Below are 27,310 nucleotides of genomic sequence, written 5' to 3' on the forward strand. Positions count from 1 at the left end.
GTGACTGACGACGTCACACAACGCATGGGTGAGAATACAAAACAAACAAGACTTAAAAAAAAAAAAATACTTTTATTTATTATTTACTTTTTCTTTTGTCTTGTTCGTTTATATTTTTGCGTTCTTATCTGTATGTCACCGTTTTCTGCAATAAAGAAAATAAAAAAATAAGAACAATTTGGATATTTTTACAATTATGATAACTAGCTTTGAAACAAATAATGTTGACTTGACTAGATTCGATCATTCATGTTAGAAACGGAACACTTCAGAACATTTTAAATATGTCAATGTAATAAATAATAGTCACAGATTAAGTCGCATTGAATTGTTTTATTTGTGGGTGAAGGGTATTGTCTTTTTCGTTTATTTTCATGTGATCTATTTCCATTTTTATTCCTTTACTGTTTTTAATTCTGTGAGCTAAATGCACACTTGTTCAATTGTAACTGAATGTGTATTTTAGCATTGGTTAAAGTAGTTAGAATTACTAATTATTTTAAATTATGCATTTAACACTATGAGATTTAGTATAGCCTACTCTTTTGAAATACATTATTTTAAGATATATTAGGAGACTTGACTCTCAAGTAAAGAAAACATTGGTTTCAAATAGAAACAGCAGGTTTCATGTGTTTTCCAAGATGACTCTGGCATTAATGTAAAGCATTATTTTATTTTATTACCTTCTAGAGTTGCCAGAATTTTGTTCTGTTTGTGAACTCCAAAAATAAGTCCAAAAATAAATAACTAAAGCAAAAATACAATTATGCACTAAAAATAAATTATTTAGTTTGAAAATAACAATTATTATTAGTATTATTATTGTTGTTATCAAGCACATTTCATACACAGTGTTAATTCAATGTGCTTAACATAAAAAGGATTTAAAAATAATCATAAAAAAGTTATACCATCAATAAGAAATAAAATCAACACTAAAAAGTTAAAAAATAAAATAAAATATAATTAAAAACAAATAAAAAGTAAAAGGGAATAATAAATAGAAAACTGACAGCTGACGGACATTTAAATAAGAACATGCAATAAAAAAGGAGAATATGAATTTCCAAAAACAAAATGACCATCTGTCTTGATTCTTGCCTCATGAGAAAGAAATTAATCCACGCTCTTTTTATATTTAATCTAGCCCAAGTGTCTTTGATATAATTCATGATACTTGCTAAATTTTAATTTCCCTTTCTTTATTTGAGACCCACCATGTATGAATTCATAATCCAGTTGTCCTTGGTGATAACCAGTGAGCAAAACTGTAAGTGGCGGATCTTCTTCAAGTGATCTATTTCCTAAGACTATTTCCATCCCTTACACCTCAGAATCAATTACCTAATATTACCGACCTCCATATAGTGCTAGCTTTTTGACCCTCTGAGTTCAATTACCACACAGATGATTGGCAGAGAGTCAGTGCTGTTCAAGAGATGGAGATCTCAGAGGTCATCCGAAGGTGAGCAGTGATTTGAAGCAGGGCTCCACTGTATGTTTTTAAAGTACAACAAAGGAGTCAAGAAATACATAGTAATTGTCATACATCTGGATTTTAAACAGACCACACAAACACAATGTATGTCTAAACACACACGGTGATGTATGAGAGGCAGATTTTCCTATAATCAGTTTAAGACAAAACCACTTCACATTCTGTGAACAATGAACGTGTCCTTACTATAGATTAAGTGCAGAATGATAAATTATGTTAGCGTTCATTCCAAATAAAACACAGACATCATCAATTATCCACACACGCACAAACCGCATTGTAACACCGGATGATAAGCCTATAACCAGCAATCGAAGATTTTCCTTTTGGCTGTGCTAACAGAAAATGTCTAGCTCAGCTTTTCTTTTCATTGAGATTCATCAAAAATAATTTGCTCTCTGTCGCTATTTCTAATTAATTTTTTATCTCCACAAATGGCTTGGCTGTAGATCAGGAGAATGAATCCGGTTCGATTTAATGAGGATAATTACCAGTGTAAAAGGTGTAAATGAATAACCTTCTTTTCAGTGATAATGCACACCAAGAGATGTCGTCCACAAAAATAACTGACAGGGCAGGACCGCAGGAAAGGTGGGATTTTAGGCCTACTGAAATTAACAGGAGATTTGCTAAAGACTGCTTTAAATTTAATGTCATCCATGCAAAATGTATAATGCAAATGGAATACTTATCCTTGTATTGTAACGTACATCAGACTTTTAACAATTTATTTTAACAAATTTTTGTTCCGTTTTGTTTTTTTATTTGAAGGTGAAGTGAGTAATTTCTGCACCACTAGTGATACCAAGTGGATTGTTTTAAATGGCGTTCGATCTGGTTCGATCAGGGACACATTCAAGCTCAGACCAGTGCCCAACGTTTTGCTACGTTTTCCGGGTTGAACGATGTGTTTCCTGGAAACGGTGTGCAACGAGGTTTGTAATACATTTTCTCTTGTTTGGTGGGTGTGTCAAAAATGTCAGCCCAATCAGCATCAACATGTATATAAACCATGCGGTATTAAAGAGACAGCTCGCACAATGGTTCCGATTATTGTAACATATTTATATATTTTGCTATTGTATTGTGGAGTGACACTTTCATAAACTTTTCTATACTCCTCTGATTATATAATGCTAAATGTTACAATATCATAGCACAATAACAGTGATCAGCAATAATTATAAAGCTAATACTCACAATAAAAATAATAAGGTCATATAGATCATAACACAGTCTCGGAGGTAAGAAGTGGATTATCCTTCACCTAAAATGTTTGTCTTTTCATCCTGAAATGCGAGGCAAATGTTGGATCACTATAATTAGGAACCACAGTACACAATCACTTCACTCGATTGGGATGTTCTCTTTTATTCTGGATGGCAAGGGCAGTGACTGTGGCATCGAGCGTCTTTTGCAATATTAAACACGTATTTATACCAATTTCATCAGGCTCTGAAAATTCTTCAAAAAGAACACAAAAATTGCCTTCTCAGCTGCCATAGTTGCAACAATTGTGTCATCAGAACAGGGTGTTCAACGCACCACCGTTTCCGTTTCGTTTTGCACCGTTTTGTCGGGGTTGAACGCAGCCCTGGTGCTCCCAAACACTTCCAACATCTTTGATTGGTGAGACAAAATAAATAGCCCCGCCCACAAACTCACGCCATTGGTTAAGACAGTAGTACTGTATTGGATTAAATTTTCAAGCAAACGGCACTGTTGAACCAGTGTTAACTCGCCAAAAAACACAGTGTTACTTTGGCAAAAAAAATATGATAAGCTGGGATAAGAGAAAGCATTTTATTTAGTCATGGGAGAAGCGAGACTATTTGACATAGCTTCACATAGCTTCGCAAATGATTCACTGTTTCGAACTACTCGAATTGCCGCACTATGACATGCTGGTTAAAATCCATGGGTTAAAACTATAAAACTTGCTTGAGTTAATACAGTTAATACTGGAAAAAACAACTAATGTGAAAACTACTAACATTTCAATGGAAGCCTTGTTTGCTAAAATCACGTGACTTGTTTATGCACTTCGAAGCACTGATTCAAAACAAAAAAAATTCAAAAGAACATTTCAAAGAATCAGTTTTTCGAATGAATACGGTCATTTTAATATATATATAAAAAAAATTATACTGCATTCATGTCACAAAGCCAATAATGACGCTTGTTCCTCTGTATGTTGTTTTTGCTGCTCAGGTATCTGTACTTTATATAAACATGGCATCACTTTACACACTTTGGCACATTCAAACAGTTGCTATAGTGATTAAAGACCAGTGCAAAGTGATCAGGCAGGAGAGCAAGTGGCCATAGGATAATCACCGATACATGATACTGACCATGAGACCTGGGTCCTCATGCAAACTGTGCTGCAAGGAAATGACATGCAACATTGAACGTTTATTGTATCCTCAAGATTCTAATTTATGCATTTAGCACTTACTGTAAATCCAAAGCAACACTTTTGCTCAGACCATATGAATCAAACCCTTGACCTTGACATTGCTAATACTATATTCTACCAGCTGACCTATAGGAATGAAACTGATTGCTTATCTCATGATAATGAACAAGTCTTAAAAATAGCAACTAATAAGCAGTACTGTCACAAGACAGATGTTTATGTTCAATAGCTGCTGGTTCGAAATAGCCATGCAGACATGAGTTCTTCAAAAAAATAAATTTCTATCAATTTACTCTTGAAAAATAATATCTGAGGGGTTCATTTCTCCTAGGATCTTTTAAAATGCACACTCAGCACTGATATACACTCTCATTCCCTTTATAAGTGCACTACAGACTGTATTGTCTAGTCTCAAGGAGACTGATAGGCACCAGGAAATTTCCATTAGCCGTGAGATACGGTGAGATACTGAATCTAATATCCTGATTTCATTTAGTCTCTGGGTCACATTTGCCATCATTTTATCAATCTCATTTGTCCTTTCTACAATAACCTGACAGGAAAAGCCGGAAGTACATAAAAGAGAGCACGATGTAACTTTTAAATGGTTTAAACGCAGCATGAACTATAAGTGAGTCCTTAAATAAGTAGTCTACTACAACCTTCTTTAATTTTGTGAGTCAGATTTTCAAAGTGGCCCATTTATTATATGATATACCTGCTTATATATGCTTCCCAGAATGTCTCAAACCCAAATTCCCAACAACAAAGTATAATATCCACAATTTAAAATGTATTTTGACCTGCAAATATGATTTTAAGTCTAAATCTACTAAAATTATTGAAACATAATGTATCTAGTTTTCACATACAAGTCTAAACATCTCAGTTTTACCAGAAAATCTTTAGCCATGTGCTTCATGTGAGCTTTTTACATTAATATATCTGTTGAATTCAATTGCAGTGAATGATTTTGGCTTTCCAAACATTGACAGGCTGCATTTAGTCTTTCTTCTTTTGTATTAGACCTGCATAAATGGGCATGTGAACTCACCACTGCGGCAAAGTGAATGAGGTTTTTAGGACCTCTTGTTCTCAGTTGTTTGCAATGTCCATTTATTCAGTTTTCACCGGCAAACTGGAACAACATGAGATACAGGAATAGAGCTATTGTTTGAGAAGCACTTTGGGGAAACAAAGCCTGCGTACAAAATATACAAACCATATGGCTCCGGGTGATGCATTAAGCTAACAGACATTTCAATAGTGAGAAATATGCAGCAATTGAGGAGAATGTAAATAGTGTGTCTCTTTAACAACAGGTGCGTTGGAAAAACAGGTGTTCCGTCTGTTATCAATTGATATCATGTGCGGATTGGGATGTTTGTTTGCCAGGAAAACAGCCTTCGAGAAAGTTTCTAAATGTGAAGAAGTGAAAGAATACACAAAACGTACTGTTTGGGAACCAAACGGCATCACCTACTAAAAGTGGAACAGAAGAGGGGTTTGTGTATTCCTCTGCTATAAGAGAGGAGCTTAAAATCCATGTACGAAGAGTTTGTTTGAAAGTGAATTAATTACTGTAAGACACATCATCAGTCTAGAGATGAACATGATGTCTGCTGCTGATAAAACGTGTGTATAAAGATTTAAAGGGGTTACTGGGGGATTATGATAAATCATACATGATTGCGCTTTTTAATTTTTAACAGATTTCTTGTTTGTCTTCGCATGCATAAACAAGTAAATGTTTTCCGTGTGACTTCTTGGCCCAAATGCTCTGAAATAGGTGCATCGAGAAACCCAAAGACAACAGAAACAGCAAACTCTTTTTATTTTCAAAAATAAAAAGAACTGAAAGTGTGTGTGTGTGTGTGTGTGCGTGCACATTTTTATTAATTTTCATAAATCACATTTTTTATTGTATCATCATGTTTTTATTGTGTTGTATTTTTTGTTATTATTATTTAATCAAAACAAGCCAACTGCAGTTTGATTAATATTAATTGGAATGCAGGATTAAAAAAAAAACATTTTTAAAAAGTTATCTGTTTTTGCAAATTAACTCTTCATAAAAAAAAAAAAAAAAAAAAAAAAATATATATATATATATATATATATATATATATATACAATCACATGAACATAAGAGATTACATTAATAAATAATATATTATATTTTATACACACACACACACACATACATATGTATGTTTATTGTATATTCAAAATAACATAATATTAAAAAAAGAAAACAAATGTCATATATGTAAAACAGAACACACAATAGAAGTATTTTTATTTTAACTCAACTCTTTTCCTCCAATTTTGATCATCCTTACAAGGGGAACAGACACAACGGATAGTGATCTTTACTGATACATCTGCACAGGGAAGTTTGATTCTGGGTCAGCATGGGCTGCATGTTGTTCTAGTGCTAAACATCCTATCTGCAGGCTTAAGGTGGTTGTTTCTCGGTGGTGGGATATTCTTTAACAGAATAATGCTATCATAGCAGAAATGCAAGTCTGAGGTGAATCACAGCTGAGAAGTCTCATTGATTCCCTGTCTGAGAAACAGCTGTTCTGAAAGCAGCTGGGTTGGGGGTGCATGGTAATGTGGAGACACACTAATAAGGCCAATACAAACACAATCCTAAAAATGCGTCTCATTATTCATCGGTGTTGAGTGCCTTGTGTAAACACAAAAGTGGTGGTCAGAAGAGTCAGATGGTCAGGTGAGATATCGCAATGAGCTGCAAATCCCTGCTTCAAATGAACAAGAGTAGTAGATTCATATGAAAGCATCCAGAGGAATAAACGTGGACATATAGATAACTCTATAGATACAGTGCTGGAATTCATGGAGTAACACGTACCCCAAATCTCCTCAACAAATCTCGCATATATTGAAGATTTGTGAGAAATGTATTGGAGATTTGTAGTGTTAGTTACTTTTCAATATCAGCGTTGACTCAAATCCTGTGTTTTTTTGTTGTTGCAAGCATTCTCAATGTAATATATTCAAATACATTTAATTTTACTTTTATTTAATAATAATTCTATGATGTTTGTACTTAAAAAATGTGGTATTTATAGAGTGAAACACACTAGATAACGAACCCAAATTAAACAATGGCTGTACAAAACTGATAACATGACACAACAGGATTAATAAACCAATAGAAAACCATTCAAAAAGTAAACAGAAAGGAAATTGCATGTAAAAAAAGAAAAGAAAACCATTAAAATCCATATAAAATAGGGCACACTGTACTGTATTAATTAAAAAATAATTTTCTGTATTTATAATACAGATAATGGATCATGTATTCAGTTATTTTACAGAATTACTTCTTACAGTGCAAGATACAAAACTAAATAAAAGGTTTTACATTTAGTTCAAATATTTGTCATCCAAAACACTGGCTAATATTTCCACGTAGCTTAAACATTTTTGCGTTTTGTGTGTCACTTTTGTAGTATGTGCTACAGTATACACTATACTGAAGAATAATATTGTAATATTTACACTATAATATAATATTTCTATTATTAATAATATAATATTTACTGAAATACCTATATTGCCAAGCAAAATCAGTTCACAATGCAAATTATTTTAATCATTATGCATGCAGCATAACATCCAATTGATTAAAAATGTGAAAAACATAAGCACAAAAATATATACATTTGTCTTTAAATGTTGACCTCTAATTTGAAGGAAAAGTTAGTGCCCCTGCTATTGGTCAAGTAGCCTGTGTTCCACTGGGAGCCCCTCAGAGTGTCCTGTCCGTCCTGATGTGAGCTGCTCTAATGAGTGTGTGGGAGGGTCAGGCAGTGCGACAAATAAGGACACGGTTCCTGCACGAGCTTTCATTCTCACTTTTATTTGCAAGTGTGCTTTGGACCCACAGCTGCCTAAAATGCGCTAATTAACCAAACAGGATTTGCTTGTGCTGTGTGTTTACGCTGGAATTATAAACTTTCTCAGCAAATGTAAGTAGCCGGTGTTCATTTGCCTCGGTTGCTGTGACTTTGTAGGTGTTTTTGCAGAGTATGTGTGCGGTGGCATTTTTTTAATGATCAAGTTTGATGCCATCTGTGAGTCCTGTGCTGTCGGCGTTCGCGTACTTGACAGAGAGAAAGAGATGTTCAGCATTGCTGATTTATCATCATTCGGTGCACAGAGAAATTGCATTAAACAGTAGCTTTTGACCATGTACATGACAAGCAAATGTGGACATTAAATATGCGCAACTATCCTTTTTAAGCACACTAATGAGGTCATGTTGTTGTTTATTGCTAGTCAGTTTGAATAAAGTTTTAAGAAACGATTTTGATTATTAATAATGATATATTTAATATTAAACAATCCGGTTGAAGTGCACGTGGCGTTTGAGCACTGATATTTATGGATTAATATGCTGATATCAAATATTGAATACTCTTTAGCTTCACATCAAATATATTCATAGATGAAATTATGCTGTTTCTTTAATTTAAATTACTTTGTTTTTATTATATGGTTAGTTGACAACGTGCAGAGTAACTTTTCTCATAATCAGGTTTTTAAGTTTAACCACTTCAAGTACACTTAAGTCATGGAAAAAAGGCATGTTTATTAAAAGTAGGCTACAAATATCCCACATAGTACAATTAGACATGCATGTGTAATTAAAGAAAGGCATTACTTGCTTCCATCAGTTTTGCCAATTTTTGTGTTGTTTTTGCCTGATTTGAGTTTTCAGATTTTCAGCTTGATTTTATTAATCAGTAAACACTTTAAAAGTGGGTGAAAAGTGTAATGAACTCATAACTACATTCCTAAATAAAAAAAAAAAAAACAATTGTTGGTGGAAAGTTTCATTCTCTACTTGACATTTTGTAAATTACACCACCCGTGTAATACAATATTCTATTTACAAAACATATTTTTTTAGCCTTAATCAAAATATATCACTTTGTCAGTCATTGGAAAGTCAGATGTTGAACTTGAGTTTGAAGTTCACAACAAACCAATTTACCACAAGTTTATATGCAGAGATGCACTAATGATTGAAGCCTACAAAACTGCATGTGCTTCAAAACTCCATGGCACCAGTGTTTAATTATTTAGAGCAATTTGTTTGCCCTGTTACTTAAGAGCTCAATAACAACAGTCAGCGGTGGGTAACGGATCGTATTGGTTTACAGGAATCTGGCACTGGGTCCCCAGAAGCACCTCATGCTGGAAACTTACTCTGGCCTGGAGTTTATTCTGAGGAGTGAAATGTCACACTTGGCACTTTACGTTAAGACGTTTCACCACATAATTGAAGTGGTTTTACAAAACATGATCTGTTCCTACATATTCTATAAGAAAGCTCATTTTCATTTGATATTGACTCTACTTGAATATTGGACATTCAATTAAAATGTTTAAATCAGTAAAACATATTGAAGAGTAACTAAAATGCAATCAGTCATCATACAGACAGTAACAAGTGGTGTTGCGTTACCCAGAAGAGCATCAAAGAGTTGTAAAAGTGACGTTGTTTTCTATTTCTAGGTTTTCAAGGGGCCCTTTCTCATGTGCCAAAGACGACATGATTCACTGTCTCAGATGGACTGTTTTCCTGTGGGTTGTAAATTCCATTCCTTTTGCTTCAGGAATGACAGTGAATGAGAGAATGGGTATGTATGCTGTCACCAAAAGGTCCGCACCAATATGTTTGCTTATTCTTGTCCGCTTACAAAAGGTTTGATTAGAAGCTATTTCATCTTGTTCGTTTCCACGTAAGAGGTCAATGTTGACTTCACCGCTCTGGTGCAGAGCGCCGCTGTCATCGCCTTTAATTAGTGCTCTGTTTAAGCTTTCTTGTTTGGAATCCTTGTATGCAAATGAATTGTTTGTGATGAAAGACGACGCGCCCTCCTTTAAGAAGCAGGGACACTTGCGAGGACATGTCGTCAAGTCCTTGAACTGGGTGGCATTAGTCAAAAGCCACCAAGACACATTCGCTCTGGTGTTATGTGTCCGATAGAATTGCTTTATTGGCCCCATTCAGATTAACCTGAGGCGATTAAGGAATATTATTGCACAGTGTAAATGCCCACGAATGAGTGTCCTCTGAACAAGAGGACAGGCATGCAATATTTTTGCCAGCTGAGTGAATTGCTATCTCCCGTGATCCACTCTGTGAGCGTGACATCCAGGAAGAGATTTAGAGAGGATTTACAGCATGTGTCCCGTCTCCTTAAGAGTCGGCAGTTTGCCAGCAGATGTGCTGATTTTTGGAATTTCCTGTTAATGCTGTGTTTTGTTAGTTTGCGGCTGTGGATGGTAGATATGTTTGTGTTTTTGCATTTGTCTGTGTGAGTGTCCTTTTTATTTGGGATAATTGTTGTTGATGAAGCAGAATTCGTCCTTCAGCAATATCAGCCTGCAAATATCATGGGAGGGGAGACTGGGGCTTGTTGTTTCACTGGGATCTCAGTAGCTAGTAGGCTTTTTATGTAATGAAACCATTACATGTTTCCATCCAGTGTTACAAAAGTGCCATTTTTGCTTGACATGAGTTTTCAGATTTTGAACTTGATTTTATTAATCAAGGTGGATTTTAACTTGAAATTTGAATCGTGTTCTCAGGACAAACAGTGTTTTGAATATCAGGTTGGGGCATGTTGTCATATTTGCTTAAAATGAAGTTTTATACAGTTTATTCATTTACAATATTTGTCAACCAGAACAACTATTTGATGTTTTTGGATGTTAAATTTATTTATTTTTTTGGCTTTTTCATAATTGTTTTACAACTTTGGTTTTGCTGAAAAGGCTGTAATAGATTGCAACAGTTTGGTTTTGGATGTAAAAACCCCATTTATGTTATCTGTAGGGGAATTGATTTTTAACCATAATTTAGAATCAGAATTCGCTTTATTGCCAGGTATGTTTGCACATACGAGGAATTTGTTTTAGTGACAGTAGCTCCACAGTGCAACAGAATAACAGCGACAGGACACAGATAATAATAAAAAAATAATAATAATAATGTACAAATATACAAAATGGACTATGCAAAATAGCATAAACACAATATACAAAATAGACAATTCAGTATGTTACAGGTATGTTAGGTGCAAATTTGAAATGTAATGAGTATGTGTGTTAAATAAAAAATAAAAGTAAAGTATGATAGGGTTGTGTGTTTCATGTTTATTTATAAACTGTTAAAGACATAACTACTGTGAATTACAAGGTTGTTAGTTAATGGTACACTATATGCTTTTGCTGTACCATCAGCCTGTATAATTATTTTATTTTTAATTTTTTTTTTGTTAACAACTGTTTATTAATTTTTTTTCTGGGAACAGTAGCCCAAAACAAAAAGCAGCTGTACAAATCCAGAATCCACCCCACCCACCGGCAGACCCCCAAAATATAATCAAACAAATAAGCAAAATAAAATAAACAATAATAAAAATAAATTAATATTAATAGATAAATAAATAACAATAAAATAATTTTTACAAAGATTTTAGAAAAGATGACACATCAAAAGCCGAATGCCACAAATCCACAGCCTTCACACTAGATCCATGTATACAAGAAGTTGAAAGTTCCATCGAGATAATGTCCAAAAGATACACAGTCCAGGTTCGTCTGTCCATTATGTGAGGAGGATTTCAACAGTTGACTAGCAATTTTTTGCTGCTGTGAGAGCAGCTAACAGTAAACATCTTTGTTGGATGGACAAGGTGAAGTCCCAAAAGACATTCATGAAAAAATGGCAAGGAGTCAAACATATTTCAGTACCCAACAAATATGATAAAACTGAAAAGAAATAAAATGTTTCTATTCTCCACCATTGCTAGTAACTATGAATTAAGAAGTGAACAGTGAAAGAGACAGTCACCCAACCATTTAGAGCATCTCTTCTCTGATTAGACAGCAAATGTCCAGCTGAAGCTCACTGAGAGTTGGTGGATGAAAGGGATCTGAGAAAAACTACTGCTTCTTCTGGGGAGTGTAGCATTTTAGGTTCACCTTGATTGAGAATGACCTTCAGCGTTGCAGGATAAAGGAGACAATTCTGGATGCCAGCTTCTCTCATTTCCTTCCTAATTGGCGCAAATGCACTTCTTCTTTTTGCGGTGACCGGAGAAAAATCTGGAAAGAAAGACAGCGTTGCTCCGTCGGAAGTTTTCACCGGGGCATGAAGTCTGGCGGCCCGCAGAATGAGCTCCCTTTCCGTGTACAGCAGCAGTTTAAAGACAAAGTCTTGTGTATATGCGATGCGCTCGCTCCACTTCAATCTCTTTGCCCACCAGAGATGGGAGCCACGTCGTTAGCGATCTTTTCAAAAAGCCCATAGGGTCGTCCTTTTCGGAACCTTCAGGCAACCCGACCAGACGCAGATTGCTGCGCCTATTTTTATTGATCCTGTAAGTCCACAACCTGTTGCTCAAGCGCGGCAATGCGCCTATCGTGACCTGCGACGATTTCTTTTGTTCTCTCATCTCCCCTGAAAGAAGATCTAGTTTAGAGCATAGCGACTGAACAACTGACATGTGATCGCCGTCAATTCAGTTCTTAGAATGTTACACACTTTGAGGACCGTGTTCGCCATCTTGTCCATCATATCGCTCATGGTCGGTAACTTGGATTTCTTCTTAATCGGAGAAGCCGACGGAGACAGTTCCTGCTGTTTCCGATTGTATGCCATCAGGGAAAGTAAATAATTTTAAATAAAACAAAAAAAAAAAATCGGCAAAAAGGGGTCAAACGTACGGAGCTCTACTCAAGTGCGACTTAGTTCATGAGCACGTCACATGACTCTCTCATAACTCATTTTTTAAAATAATTGTTTAACAGCTAAATTTCTGGAGGAAAACTACATTACCCATAATTCTACAAAAAAATCACCTCCAGTCAGAGATTCGAAACAAGCAAGCAAATCATACCAAAATAACTCTTTAGTGCTCCCTCACTCCCGGGAAGCAATGCGAATTATGTAATAATCTTCCTGAAATTGCTTAAATATTTCTGTACAAGTATGCATGTTTTGCAAAAATTTTTAATATATTGTTTCTGTACACAGAATCAACATCTTTAAACCAATAGTTTTATATTTAACCATCGCTTTTATTTTGACTGTTATTCACAATGATTTAGGTGATTGCATTTTTTCCCTCATTAAAGCCATACGCAGTTTTACACCCGTTTTCTTTTTGCTTCAAATTAAGATTTTCAATGTTCTGGTTCACATTGTAGCTGGATGATTTGCTTCATGGCTTATAACTCTTTGAATGAAGACTTTCTTAAAATGTTTCTGGATCAAGGTGCTGGAAAAATTGGACCGGCACAGTTGCACTATGCGCTTGATGTCAAGTGTCACAGTTTCCAGGCCCAAACACTCCATCAGATCCCAAAAGCAAAAAATAAATAAATAAAACTGTTCTCATATACACTCACAGTGTACTGTAGTACTACTGAAAAATCATGATTCTAACCTTTATCTCCTTACCTAAATTTTAGTTAGACATACAGTTATTCAAGCTTTGTTTATATAAAATATTGGTGTCTAGGACACTATCAGCATGGAAACTGTAGCATACGCCACATATTTTTCTTTTTAAAAAGCTTAGCTCAAAGATGTGCTAAAATTAAAAGTGCTGATAATATTATTCTCATTTGAAAGTGGAGTGGAAGCTTGGACCTGGAAACAGTAGCCTATTTCATGCATCACGACTAAACAAATGGATAGGCTGTTTAATGGTAGATTCCCATTGTGACAACTTACCCACTTCAATGAACTGTATCTTTTTTCAGTTGAAATGGCGCTTTTTTGTACCCTAGACTTTAAGGTACATGACTATACAAAAATTGATTTTCAATAAAAACCTACCCTTAGAAATATTCAGTGGAGTCAAACCTGTGACATAGCTGTGGTCTCCTCTATACTGAATAACCTAAAACATTACCAGTTTTTAAAAATCAATTGAATTTCTTCATTAACACATTCCTCTCCTCTGCAGATCACACATGTCCGCCCATGAAGCTGGAAGAGAAATGGCATACCAATGTGAACATTCACAGAGAATTCACAGGTACAAACAAAGAATACTGTATATACAAATAGAAATCAGGCACAGCTCGTCCTTATGCAGTGCTGTTAAACATCAAACTGGCTGTTTATAACATCCCTAATGTTGCACATGGCTGAAGCTGACAGAGCAATTTATACAGCTAATTTTGCATTTCCTGAATGAAATGCCAGTTCTTGCAAGCCAGCTAAAGAATACTGTCAAAGTTGTAGGTAAGCTGAGTTTTTAAAATGTGGTTCTGTAAAATACAGTGTCAGAGTGTTTGCTATCTGTTGGCTGCACACAAGAATCACTGTGTAAAGTGTAAAAATGAATATACATTATCAAAAGTTTGGGGTTGGTAAAATTTTTAAAATGTTTTTGATAGAAATCTCTGATGCTCACCAAAGCTGTATTTATTTGATCAAAAAATACAGTAAAAACAGTAATGACGTGAAGTATTACAGTTTAAAATAACTGCTTTGTATATTTTAAAATTGATTCCTGTGATAGCAAAGCTGAATTTTTTTAGTTCAGTCTTTAGTGTCACATCAGAAATCATTCTAATATGCTGTTTTGCTCAAGAAACATTTCTTATTATCAATGATGAAAACAGTTGAGCTGCTTGAGATTTTTGTGGAAACTGAGATTATTTGATGAATAGGATGTTCAAAAGAACAGCATTTATTTTAAATAGAATATTTTTGTAACATTTTAAATGTCTTTACTGTCACTTTTGATCACTTTAAAGGGTTAGTTCACCCAAAAAATTAATATTCTGTTACTCACCCTCATGTCAATCCAAACCCGTAAGACCTTTGTTCATCTTCGGAACACAAATTAAGATATTTTTGATCAAAGAGCTCTCTGACCCTCCATAGACAACAATCAAACTGCAATGTTCCCAGGTCCAGAAACGTAGCAAGGACATCGGTAAAATAGTCCATGTAACAGTGGTTCATCTGTAATTTTACAAAGCTACGAGAATACTCTTTGTGCGCAAAGAAAACAATAATAACATAAGTACCCCAGAATGTAATCGACGTAATCAGCGTTGTTTACGTTAAGCATGTGCACTGTCTACTGAACGTAAACAGAGCTGATTTTGTTCTGGGGTACTCTTCAAAATGGCGGAAGACAGTAACTCAGGGAGAAGAATTGTTGAATTGTTCTCTTTGTGCACAAAGTATTTTCGTAGCTTTGTAAAATTAAGATGAACGAAGGTCTTACGGGTTTGGAACGACGTGAGGGTGAGTAATTAGAGACAGAATTTTTCATTTTTGGGTTAACTAATCCTTTATTGCATCCTTGCTGATTAAATATGTATTTAAAAAAAAATATCAAATTTTTGGACTGTAGTGTTAATGGTTAAATAGCTAGCAAGAAATAAAGAGCTAGAAAGTAAAGACCAATCACTATTTGATATACAAATACCACAGTGCCATCATCAATGTAGGTTAGATTGAAATGCTAGTTGCGTCAAATACAAGGAGATTGTCAAACTTTAGTTTAAATGTAAGTATTAAAAACAGTACACCTAAGGCTGAAATCGTCTACTAAACAAAGTTTGACTAGAGAGAGAATAGACTAATTGCAGAAGTTTAGAATAAGCCCCAAACCAAAATGTTTAAGGAATAACAATAGTGTTGCCTTGCTAATACTAATCATTCCAGATAAAAGACTACAAATGTGTGTTCAACAGTTTGTACGGGTTAACATTAGCTGAAAACCTCTTTAGCCTAAAGCTAATGTTGTTCCTTTAGCAGAACATGGTGGTAACAGCGCTAAGGTCATGTTTTCAATTCCCCAAATGTTTACACAATGTACTGTAAGTTGCTTTGGATAAAAGTGTCTGGTGAATAAATGTAATGTGTGTTTGCCTTTTTCATCTCTTGTTTACAGGGTTTGATTTAGCTGAGAAGTTTCTTCTCAGAAAAGGCACTGTGACGGACAACAGGCTGTTGTTGAGACTGGGAAGTAAACCCTTGTTTAAACCAACAGAGTAAGTTCTGCAAACGTTGATGTGGTTTTGATATCGTGCCGTTTATTTTCCACTCGCACATCATTCAGAGGATCGTTTTGTCTGAAAACAATGTTAACTGTGACGGCTAAGCTGGAAGCTAAGCAAATGTGCATATCCATATGGATGTTTACGTAGTTTGGACATGATCGACGATGTGCAGAATCTTCTAGCATCTGGAGAGAAGAAAGTAGGAAAGTTCCTTGCAGAATAACTGCTGTGATGAGCGTGTTATGATGGTAATTTGAATTAATGCCCACATCCACATGTTGCGTGTTTTGGTTAGCCTTTCTGACAGCTTCTTGTATAAATCTCTGGACGGGACAAAGAGCAGGTTGCCTCGCTGAACAACTGCGTTCTCTGAGACGTTCACATGAGTTTACACCACTTAAGATTTGAAAATATGCAGGCTGTTATTGTTTTTTCTGCAATGCAAACCAATGTTTTCTCATGGTGTAAGCTTGCTTTCACTTCAACCGATATCTGGTAGAAAACTCAGGAGATGTCTTGTACGCTTTTAATGATGTGTTGAAATGGATTGACCCAGGTATCACGAGCTTTCTGAGATAATTCCCCTCGCATTGGCTAATAAGGATAAACTGTGAGGTGAGCCGTGAGACATGTTGAATAACAGAACAGAATTAATTTGCGGGCAGTGGGCTCGACCAAGGAGAAAGAGAGGTGACTGTAATGGAGTACCGCCTAGAAGAGAAATCAGGCAGTAATGGGGAATCATGTCCTGTATATTAATTGCCTTACAATGACTTTAATAACTTATAGCTCAAAGGTGACACCAAGTTCAAAGAAGGCTTCTGTGTTAGTTAGACTTTTCAGGTATGTTTAATATACGTATAACAGCCCTGGACATGTAGAGTTATGTAGGCCGTGTTCTGTCAAGGTCAGCTGTCCAAACCGTGTGAACCCACAGAATATTCATGAGTACAAAGAGCTCAAATTGATGGTTAAAAAGAACTCTTTTGTATTTTGCTGAAAAGCTGGTGGGATTGTGGCAAGTTCCAGACTAAGTTGGAGGTGGGAAGACTAGAGTTGAAATTCCCCACTTCTGACCTCAAAGCGCTCCATTCGGTCGTGCGTCATGATAAAACGTAAACAAAAAAGGGTGGCGGCATGACTTATGATAATTATGACAAACATAAAAGCGTGGTGTTTGCACTACAAACATCTGACAAAAGATTTTAGCAAATTCCTAGGTCTTGGGTTTGATTACCAGAAAATGCATGAACTGAAAGTTTAATGCAGTGCAAGTCTTCAGATAAAAGCGTGCTAAATGCATAAATGCAAATTACATTGAACGTAGTACCTTCTCAGAAGAAACAGGACGTGTTAACACTTTTTGATTGTGATGCTGTAAACATGACTATTTCAGATTTTTTTAACTATAAATATTTTTTCTGAATGATTTAATAATAATTGTGTTTTTTCCCCTCAATGCTTAGCACTTTTGTTGCCATAGTCTTGGAAATTACATCAAATTATGCTCATATGATCTAATTAAGTCAGGGTTGATTATTCTGCCCCATTTTTTTTTTTTCAAAGTCTGTTGTTGAGCTTCATTCCCATGGTTATTTTTGAGTTGGAGAGAATTCAGAGTTGTCTGGAACTCCACTTTATTTTCATGTTTTGTTTAGTTTTTTTATAGCAAGACCAAATGGAGAGTGGCACCAAAAAATACAGTATTTGGGCACAATGTATCAAACCTAGTGACATTCAAGGTCAAAAAACACTTTAATTTTCTTATAATATGCATTTATTTTTACCTTATTTGCTCAACGACTCCCAAACGATTCGCTCAATGATTAATTTTTCCAAACCCCTCCTTTGCATGACTCTAATCTGCAGTGTTTGGTCGATTTCATTCAAAGCAGTGTTTGTGATTATGAGCAGTGCTGATTTGTGTACAGCCGTTACCGGGGAAATGACTATTTTTAACGCCCCCAGAAAGTGGGCGGGCAATATGCTAATGTTTAATTTTGACGTCAACATGAAACGGCTTAAGATTCGTTTTAAAAAGGACTCGTTTCAATGATTCAGTCGACTCTTTCTTTTGAGAGGCAATAACTTTATACAGGGTGCACTTTCAGATTTAAAATTTTGCAGGATGTTTTCATTCACTTAGAGCTGTGTTACACACTGCATGAAAGATCATTTTCAAAAATCCATAATAGGGGCACATTAAGAAATACAGCACAGGCACATTTCACTAGCAAAATGTAAATGTTGTAAACATTTGTTAAAAGCAGATACATTTGCTAAATAATAAACTAAATCTATTAACAATGCAGTAAGATTTTTTTTTCATGTTTTTGATGAACCTTGTTCAACAAGATGTGAAAAATACAGTGAAACAAATAAAATAAAAAGAATTGTAAAACATATTTAAATAATATTTAAAAAAAGGAAATCATTCAAATATGCTGATTTGGTTCTCAAGCAACTTTTCTTGACTTATTATAATCAATGTTGAAAAGAAGATTGTGAAAACCATGATGCATTTTTCAGGATTCTTTAAATGGGAAGTTCCAAAGAGCATTTATTTGGAATGGAAATCCTTTGTAACATTAAACTGTAAATGTCTTTATTGTCACTTTTGATTGATTAAATATGTCCTTGTTGAATTAAAGTATTAATTGATTTAAAGTGTTTATTTTTACCATTTCCTGTGATTAAAATCACTGTACCACACAGCATCTCATTACTTATTGCTTTAAGATGCAAGCATTTGGAAACTTTCAGTATGTTCCTAGTTAATGTGATGTGCTACATCTGTGTAAACTTGAGGAGAACCGACTACATAAATCCATTTAAAATGTCCCTGGGACCAGTTAGTTAAATGTAATCACCAGAAGAGGTTCTGAGAAAAGGTCTGGCGTAATTTGTTTTTTACGAATGCCACTTGGTTTGATAGTTTGTTATCTAAAGCAATAAGATGAATCCATTTTGAAGTGTCTAAGATTTCAGGGCAGTACATTGCGCAATAAAGCAGTACATTGTTTAACATTTGTAGGTCATTTGTTCCTTTGTGTTTCATCATAGTCTTTAGCTCAATCTAACTGACTATTCTCTGTGGTTTCAAGCACACCTGCTGGTTTGGCCGTAGAGATTTAGCACCCAGTGGACGTCTCTTGTACCCCCACGCACTTCACCAGTGAAAAACAACACCCAGTCATCTGAACAGGGAAAGGGGAGATATTTTTAGTGTTTTTTTATACAACTGTAAACACACTGTTTGCTCCCCGGGACCCTGTTGGAGTCATGGGTCAGATGATTTGCGATCTGTTGCTCTATCCGACGCTTTGTGGTCAGCAGCCTGCTGTGGGGCTTTCTATCTGCTGCTCAGACCTGCCCTCAGGGACCAACTGTGAGTCTCCTTGGCTGGAGGTGGAGTACAGTTCTGAGGGATGAGAATGCCAAGTTGTCTACCCGGACCCCCGTACATACACACACACACACACCGTCAGACCTCAATTAAGCTGAACTCTGACAGGTGATGGTGTTAGTCAGCTGGATGTGGTGGGGGGTGGAGAAGGGGGTCAAAGAGCCCTCAGCACAAACTCCAAACATCTCTCACTTTACTAGCAGGAAATGCAGCCGGGCCCCGTCAGTCACATGGAAAGAGAAGGCTCCACTCCTCCAGACTATTTTCCATTAGTTGTTTCACAGATGACTCTGCTAAGATGTGCTAATTGCATGTTTGGTATTCGTTTTTATGAGAGGCAAGGGGCGTGGGAATGATCTGAAAAGCGTAGCACAATATAAAGCTTATGAACTTTGCTCATGAATATTAATTGTGTGATGTAATGTTCGCTGGGTAGTCCTAACTGAGTTGTTGAAAGGAAGATGTTGATAAACAGGCACGACCCATAGTAGGCTTACTGCACGTTTGTTCATTTCACACCCGGAGCAGTTGGGGGTTCGGTGCCTTGCTCAAGGGTCTTACCTCAGTCGTGGTATTGAGGGTGGAGAGAGTGCTGGTTATTCACTTCCCCACCTACAATCCCTGCCGGATCTGAGACTCGAACCCACGACCTTCGGGTTACAAGTCTAACTCTCTAGCCATTAGGCCACGACTGCCCCTGATTATGGGCAAAATGAAGTTCTTTTTGCACCATTGTTGGCACAAAACCACCAAACACAATTGCAGTCAGTTTTTTTGAACCAATATGAGACAAAATAATGCTGGTTCAACTAAATGTTTAAGTTTGGGGTAGAATTTTCTGTTTTTATCCTTTGACAGTGCATGTGGGATGTTTTATTTTATTTTTCGATTAATTGTTTGCAATGCTGTGTAGTGCCACTAGAAGTGCACAAATTTCATATTTGACTATCATTTTGTTTTATTTACATAAATGTTTTGTTACATTTTATTAAAACATTTAAATGTATAATATAACATGTATAATGTAATATATATATTTTTGGGAACAATATAAGCATAAAATATATTTTTCCCAAAGTGTGGTGGGGATACATTTTAATTTTATATATTATATTATAAATAATGAGGGGTAAACCTTTATTATTAAATTAGGTATTTTATTTTATACATACAGTATACATGCATACATACTAAATGTATATAATAAGCATCAGGGAACGAACTTAGTTCACTGTCTGATTTTTTTAATTAATTTTTTTAAGCAGTTGTACCATTTGTTTGCTTATTAATCTGCATGTTCAGAGATTAGTTCAATATGGGCTGCATTAGAGTGTTACATCCCATCATATTTGGCATATGGCCTCTGATGTCCCTATTTAACAGCTCAGTGATGAAGTGAATTGATGTCACGGTGCCCAGGTTGGTGCACTCCGAAACACTGCACTCACTTATGAGGTCTCACTCAGCACAAGTCCATTCCACCGGCTGGCCATATCAAGTCTAATTTAGGGTTGCATTCATAAAATCAATTACTCAGCAATTCCAAAAAAGTCTTTATTCTCTCATTTTGAACCTATTATTGCCTCCTTCCTTAGCTAGATTGAATTTTTATGGAATTCTCAAGCTGTTCCAAGAAGACTTTCATTCTTCTGTGGAATGCAGAGGAGATGCGTTAAGAATATTCTTTCATTGTATGAAGATATTTTCTATATTTTCCATATTTTCTAAAGCCATGTGATATTTTTCGAGAAACACTCTGAAGTTTAAGGCATTATTCACTGAAAATTCTCACATCTACTGAAGTTCTGAAACTTTATTCATGCTTCCACACATCTTCCTTTGTGTTCCACTGTATCTTGAGGGTGAGTAAGTGATGAATTGAGGGATATTTTGATTCGATTACAAAATTTTGTGGTAAGTTTTAGTAATAATTCGGCCATTGTCCTATATAAGCCTCTCTCCTGTGTCTTCCTCTTATCCGAAAGCATTTGCTCTTGCCAGCATGTAAAGTCAGAGTATATATCATTTTAATAATGTGCATTTTCCTCACTGTGCCTGTGAAAGCAGGAGACACACTATGCAGATGTGCCTAGAGAGAATAGAGAAAGATCTATTTGAGAAGAAACTCATTTTCAGCCTGTCTCTTGCAAGTCTGATCTCTCTCTCTCTCTCGTTCTTCTGTCCTTTTAAAGTATTCATACATGAGATTTTCCCATTGTCAGTTTTGCTGATTGTGTTTGATGAAGTGCCAGTAAATTACCAAATAGCAAGTGAAAGAAATGAAAAAGGAAAATGGGAGTAATTCTTTCTGCAACACTTACAGTGTTATGAGATTCACTCAAAAATGTAATATTACTCTTTCAACAATTTTAATAACTGAATGGAAGCTTTAAAAGTTTTTAGCATACTTTCTTGTACCATGAGTCTGCTTCAAGTCACAGCTACAGTGTTTCGTTCAGAAGAGTGAAAACATCTCAGTGGTTTCAAACAATAGACCGACAGACAGAATGATCTCAGTTTATGAAAGGACACATTTACAGTGTTTTCTGTTAAATTCATCTGATAAATCTTAAAGGCAAGACTAAAGCGAAAAGTGCAGATGAGAACATTGATGCCAATGCACTTGGCTTATTGAAGCTTTGAATAGAAGTGTTTGTTAAGTGAAAATAGCACTTTACTGCCGAACTGAAGCAGTAATTAAACGATTCAGTCATTAAACGAGTCATTTAGTTTGAACAGTTCATGTAATAGTTCAAAAGCAGTTCTCTTATTCATTTACTGTCATTCATTTCTTTCCACCATTTAAATAATTTGGTCAGTTCGATTTTGTTTTATTAATACTTTTAAGCAATAAGCATACTTTAAATTAAGTGACTTTATTTATCAAGGAATTCCCAAAAAAATGCATTACAGTTTCCACAAAAATAACTTTCAATGATTTCTGAAGGATCATTTGACACTGAAGACTACATTAAAGATGCTGATTCAGCTTTGCATTACAGGAATAAATTACATTTTTAAATATATTTAAAAAGAAAACATTAATTTGATATTTGTAATATTACACCTTTCTTTTAATGCTTTTACTGTGACTTAAATGCAGCCTTAATTGGTAAACAGTCATATTTGTTTTTGTGTTCTACTTTTTATTTTGATCAACTTTAATTGCGGATGTTATTGTTGTCTCTCTTTTTTTAAAGATCTGTGTTCCCAAATGGACTTTCTCATGAGTACTCCATTATTGCTACGTTCCGGCTCAGAAAAACCACAAAGAAAGATCGCTGGTTTTTTCTGCAGATCTTTGATAAAGGTGGAGATGCACAGGTATGTAAAAAATCCAAGATTTTATTTAGATCTACAAAATAGACATTGATCAATCAGAGTATGTTCAAAACCAATAACTCCTGCAAGACTGGCAAAATGATCATTTATATAAATGGCACTCTTTTGCACACTGCAGTCGCTTCAGACTTCAGTCAGCTTATCTCATTAACTGTCTTAATGAGCCACTAATGTTCATTCCTCCTTCTCTCCTTCATTTAGGTGTCATTAATAGTGGATGGAGCTAAAAAAACAGTCGAGTTTTTGGCTCAGGGTTTTCTGAAAAACAGCCTCCTGTACGTGTTCAAGAACCGAGACCTGCATGCCCTCTTCGATCGACAGTTTCACAAGCTAGGTGTGTCTGTCGAGAGCAATGCTGTCTCCATCTATCTGGACTGCAAATTAATTGAGCGTCAGGTGACCGCTGAAAGGTCTGGCATGAACGTGAGCGGACGCACATTCATCACCACTCGAGTGGAGGATGGACGTCCAGTGGATGTGAGTTGTGGATGGAGGTTCTCATCACTTGCTAAATCTGAATATGAATTCAAAGATTAGTACTTTTAGTGATTGTTAAAGCTCCATCAAACTATGGTGGAAACCACTTATAGTTTGAGGGAACTTCACTAACTTCATGTCTGAACCTGATGCAGGTCAAAATTGAATGGTTTGCTGCAAATTTGTCGGATTGATTTGTCCGCTATGTGTGTTCATGCCCATAAATGTCAATTTACCTTCACAGATTGAACTTCAGGAGATTCTGATCTTCTGTGATGCTAGAGTAGCCGACCTGGACAGATGCTGCGATTCTCCTGGAGTTACGGTAGGATGTTTGGGCTTACGGTGCAGCAGTGTTAATAATGCAGACTCGATGATCCTTCCTAAACGACTGTAAACCCAGCCCATAATTTTGCACTAAAATTAGGGGCTTGACATATTCATTAAATAAAATCAGGCCAGTCACATTTCAGCACTGCTTACTGAATAGCATTAATCATTCAGATAATGTTTGAAAATCTTTGCATTTTGTCTTTGTTGTGGTAGTGTGGTCTAGTTAGTTTTCAAAGAGTTCTAAAATCAAGTGCATCCAGCTGCATTGCTGTCTACTGCCTACATAGACAACTACCTCATAGGGGCTTATGAGTGACCGATCTGGAACGCTCTACATAGGCAGCAACCATGTGTGTCATACTTCTGACACAACTAAACAATTACAAACTCAACTCACAACTGATTTTGATTGAATTTGTTGCTTACATATTACTAAGATGATGATCATATAGCCCAGGGGTAGGCAACGTCGGTCCTGGAGTGCCGCTGTCCTGTAGAGTTTAGCTCCAACCCTTATCAAACACACCTGAACAAGCTAATCAAGGTCTTCAGAATTACTAGGGCTGTATCCGAAATCGCCCCCTATACCCTCATTCACTATTCCCTACATTAGTCCACTCATACAGTTCACTTGAAGGAGTGAATGAAAACCAGTGAGTGAATTCGGACACTGAGTGCACCGGAAGGACTGCAGCTTTTGCATAGTTTGCTTGCCATTTAATAATCATTTGAAACGGGCATCTCCAGCAGTAAGATTGAAGGATATATCTTGAAATCTGTCACGGAAATTATTTATAAACCCTAATAGTCAATTTACAATTAATTTTGTACCTGTGTTCAGTGTGTTGTATTATACTGTATTACGCCGTGGACGAGCGCTTCAATAATGAATGAATGGATGATTCAGCTGCGGGCGCCATCTTCTGGTGAGACGTGGGAATTGACTCGGCGCGCGACTATCACAGTGCATTCTGGGTCATCTCTAGCCGTTGAGTGTACATCGGTTGTACACTCGTTTCGCGGTGCATTGTGGGATTGAATGAGTGCACCCGAGAACATCCACTATGGTTTCGAACACCACTTAAAATGTCTGTCCCCTCAGCTAGTGCACTATTTGAGGGTATAGGGTGCGATTTCGGATACAGCCTAGGGCTACAGGCAGGTGAGGTTTTTTTCAGGGTTGGAGCTAAACTCTGCAGGACATCGGCACTCCAGGACTGACGTTGCTGCCTACCCCTGATATAGCCTATAATAATAATAATAATAATAATAAGCGTATAAGCGTAAAACTACACAGTACACAGAATTTGGGTGTAATGGTACATTTTTAATTAGTCAGGTTCACAAAAGAACACAAAAAAGTAGTCTATTTGCATTATATTCCATATTTTCTGAAGCCACATGATAATTTTGTTTGAGAGTTTAAGGCATTGACTGAAAATCTTTCAGTATTAAGTGAATTATTTATAATCATCTTTCTCTTGTTTAACCTAACATTTTCCATTGTTTTTCACTAATTTGGCCTAAAAAAGATATTTTGCCTTTTGAAACGGTCTTAAAATGCCGTCCACAAAGGCAAAGATGTAGGTTTTGGGACAGAGCCATAGTGATTTCCATGTATTGTTCTTGGACCAATCGTTTCCACTGTGGACAAAGCCCTTGAGCGCATCCTTTTAGCTTGAGTTGCTCCAGTCGATAATTTCTGATTAATTAAACGCAACATTCTGTCTTAAACGATTGGATTAGAGAAAATCCACATCCCTGCTCAATGCTGTAATTGGTACATGGTCTTTAGAGTTGTTCTAATCCCCCCTCTCAGCATTTGGGATAATGTTACCTTAGTATTTTCCACATGGAAGTGGAATGGTCCAAGTGGCCAGTGGGGCCGGTCATGTAATTAGGCAATACAGATGATTGCCTAGGGCATCAGCTCTTTAGGGGCCACAGTTTACTGAGCTAATTTTTTGGGGGTATGAGTTGGGATGGGAAAAATTAGATTACAAATTCTTGTGACTTTGAAGAAATGTAAGAAAAAAACAACAAAATTAGTTAGTACTTATTACTTATTGTAATAAATGCAGCCTTTCTGAACCCAAACTTTTGAACAGTAGTGTATTTGTGCAATTCTTGACAGACTTTTAAATGAATTTTCTTTCCGTTTTGATTCACTAAAACTCAATTTTTTACTGAAGATGCTGCAAATGCTGCTCTCAAAGTCATCAAAATTGAGCTCTAATGTTGTTAATTTTTTATGACTGTACTGATCCAAATGATAAATTTTATGTATCTCAGTTTGCCAGAATTATGCATTTCACAAGAAGATGCATATATGCATACGTAATGTAGAAAATCCCTCTAAATCCCATCTTCATGCAATTCAAAGTGGATAATTGATTATCTTGGTCTACATTTTAATAATTTAACACTAATCCATTTTTTTTAATCTAACCAGTGTGAACCTGTAGTGACCCACAACCCCACAGCGGCCCCACTGGTTACAGGATACCTCCACAGAATGCTGTCCATGCCAGCCCAGCTGCCCAGTGACCGATGCCACTGTCCCGCTCTGAAGGTAAAGTTAAACCATGAAAGCATTCTATAAATAAGCGAGTTAGTGCTCCACAATGGATCCTGAGGTAATGCCGCATACAAAATGAATGGCCAATTAAAGCACATTTATGCCAGTCCGTATACCTGGATGACAGCCAGAGGCAGAAATAAAAGCTTATTAGAAGCAATTTAGCACAAATAAGGGGGTGTTTGGGCACAGACATGCACTTCATCAGCGGGTGATGTTCAGCTAATATCTTCTGAAGTACAAAGAGCCAGAGTTCAGGCTAGGACTCCTCTTTGAATTTTGATCACAGCGTTTTAGACCTGATACAGGGAAGCCGATTTAGCATATTAACATTGCATAATGTGACTTATGTGTATTTGAAAGGGGGATCAAGGGCTTCCGGGTTTGGCAGGACATTCTGGACAAAAGGGAGATAAAGGAGAAATGGTAAGGAACGGGTTTCATCAACATCACACATTGATTTAGTTTTTCTTCCTTTAACACAGTTGCTTAGCTCTTTGTTCAGTGACATTTAATAGATTTTTCTTTCCAAAGACATGACAGAGTGCATGTGCATTACAACTTATAATCTCTGATTTTCAGTGCAGGTTTCTAAAATTGCTTTATGGCAGTTTTCGTCTCATGATTACATTAAATAATCACCTATATAAAATTTGTAGTAGGCTTTAGTATTTTATTTGTTTTTCAGAAGTTATAATATTATCCCAACATATTTAAAGTGATTTTTGGCTTCTCTGTGAAGTGTGAAGTATCTTAGCAGTAAATAGCCATGTTCTCTCCCTTGTGTTTAATTGAGATTCGACCCACTGCAAGAATGATTGGAATCCATACAAATGAACAGCTGATGATATGTTTGAGCACAAATGGTCTTTAAGGTCATTTGCCTAATTAGTTTGTTGTGTGTTGGAATAAAGACATTTCTTGACAAGTACCACTTGCTTAGTTTGGGGAAGAAACTTAGAATACTATTTGAGAACAAGCAGCCAATAAAGTGTACTCCTATAGGACCAACTTCTGAGGAATTTTGCTTTACTTTCTACATAATTAATACAGCTGCTGCCAAAATAGTTTTTTTTTTAGAAATTCGGTAGGAAATGAGACTATGGTTGGTAGTTGTATTGATCTTTCAAATTATACTGCGCAACAGATGAATTACTGTAACCTATGTTGCAA

At 36.0% G+C, this 27,310-nt stretch overlaps 1 protein-coding gene across 1 annotated transcript in view; it reads left to right on the forward strand.

Annotated features, from left to right (window-relative positions):
- Positions 1-7,737: 7,737 nt before the first annotated feature.
- Positions 7,738-27,310, forward strand: part of LOC306882572 (uncharacterized protein) — a gene marked incomplete at its 3' end in the record, with an annotated part of 150,379 nt that continues 130,806 nt past the window's right edge. The window contains exons 1-9 of the mRNA XM_079437294.1: positions 7,738-7,921; positions 9,474-9,598; positions 13,943-14,014; positions 15,893-15,992; positions 22,608-22,731; positions 22,951-23,226; positions 23,471-23,551; positions 26,012-26,131; positions 26,501-26,563. Of these exons, the coding sequence (XP_079293420.1) occupies positions 7,920-7,921; positions 9,474-9,598; positions 13,943-14,014; positions 15,893-15,992; positions 22,608-22,731; positions 22,951-23,226; positions 23,471-23,551; positions 26,012-26,131; positions 26,501-26,563 (963 nt within the window). The 5' untranslated portion in view covers positions 7,738-7,919. The remainder of the gene's footprint in view (positions 7,922-9,473; positions 9,599-13,942; positions 14,015-15,892; positions 15,993-22,607; positions 22,732-22,950; positions 23,227-23,470; positions 23,552-26,011; positions 26,132-26,500; positions 26,564-27,310) is intronic.

The sequence above is a fragment of the Barbus barbus genome (genome assembly GCF_936440315.1).
Source record: "Barbus barbus genome assembly, chromosome: 16".
NCBI classification, from domain to species: Eukaryota; Metazoa; Chordata; class Actinopteri; order Cypriniformes; family Cyprinidae; genus Barbus; species Barbus barbus.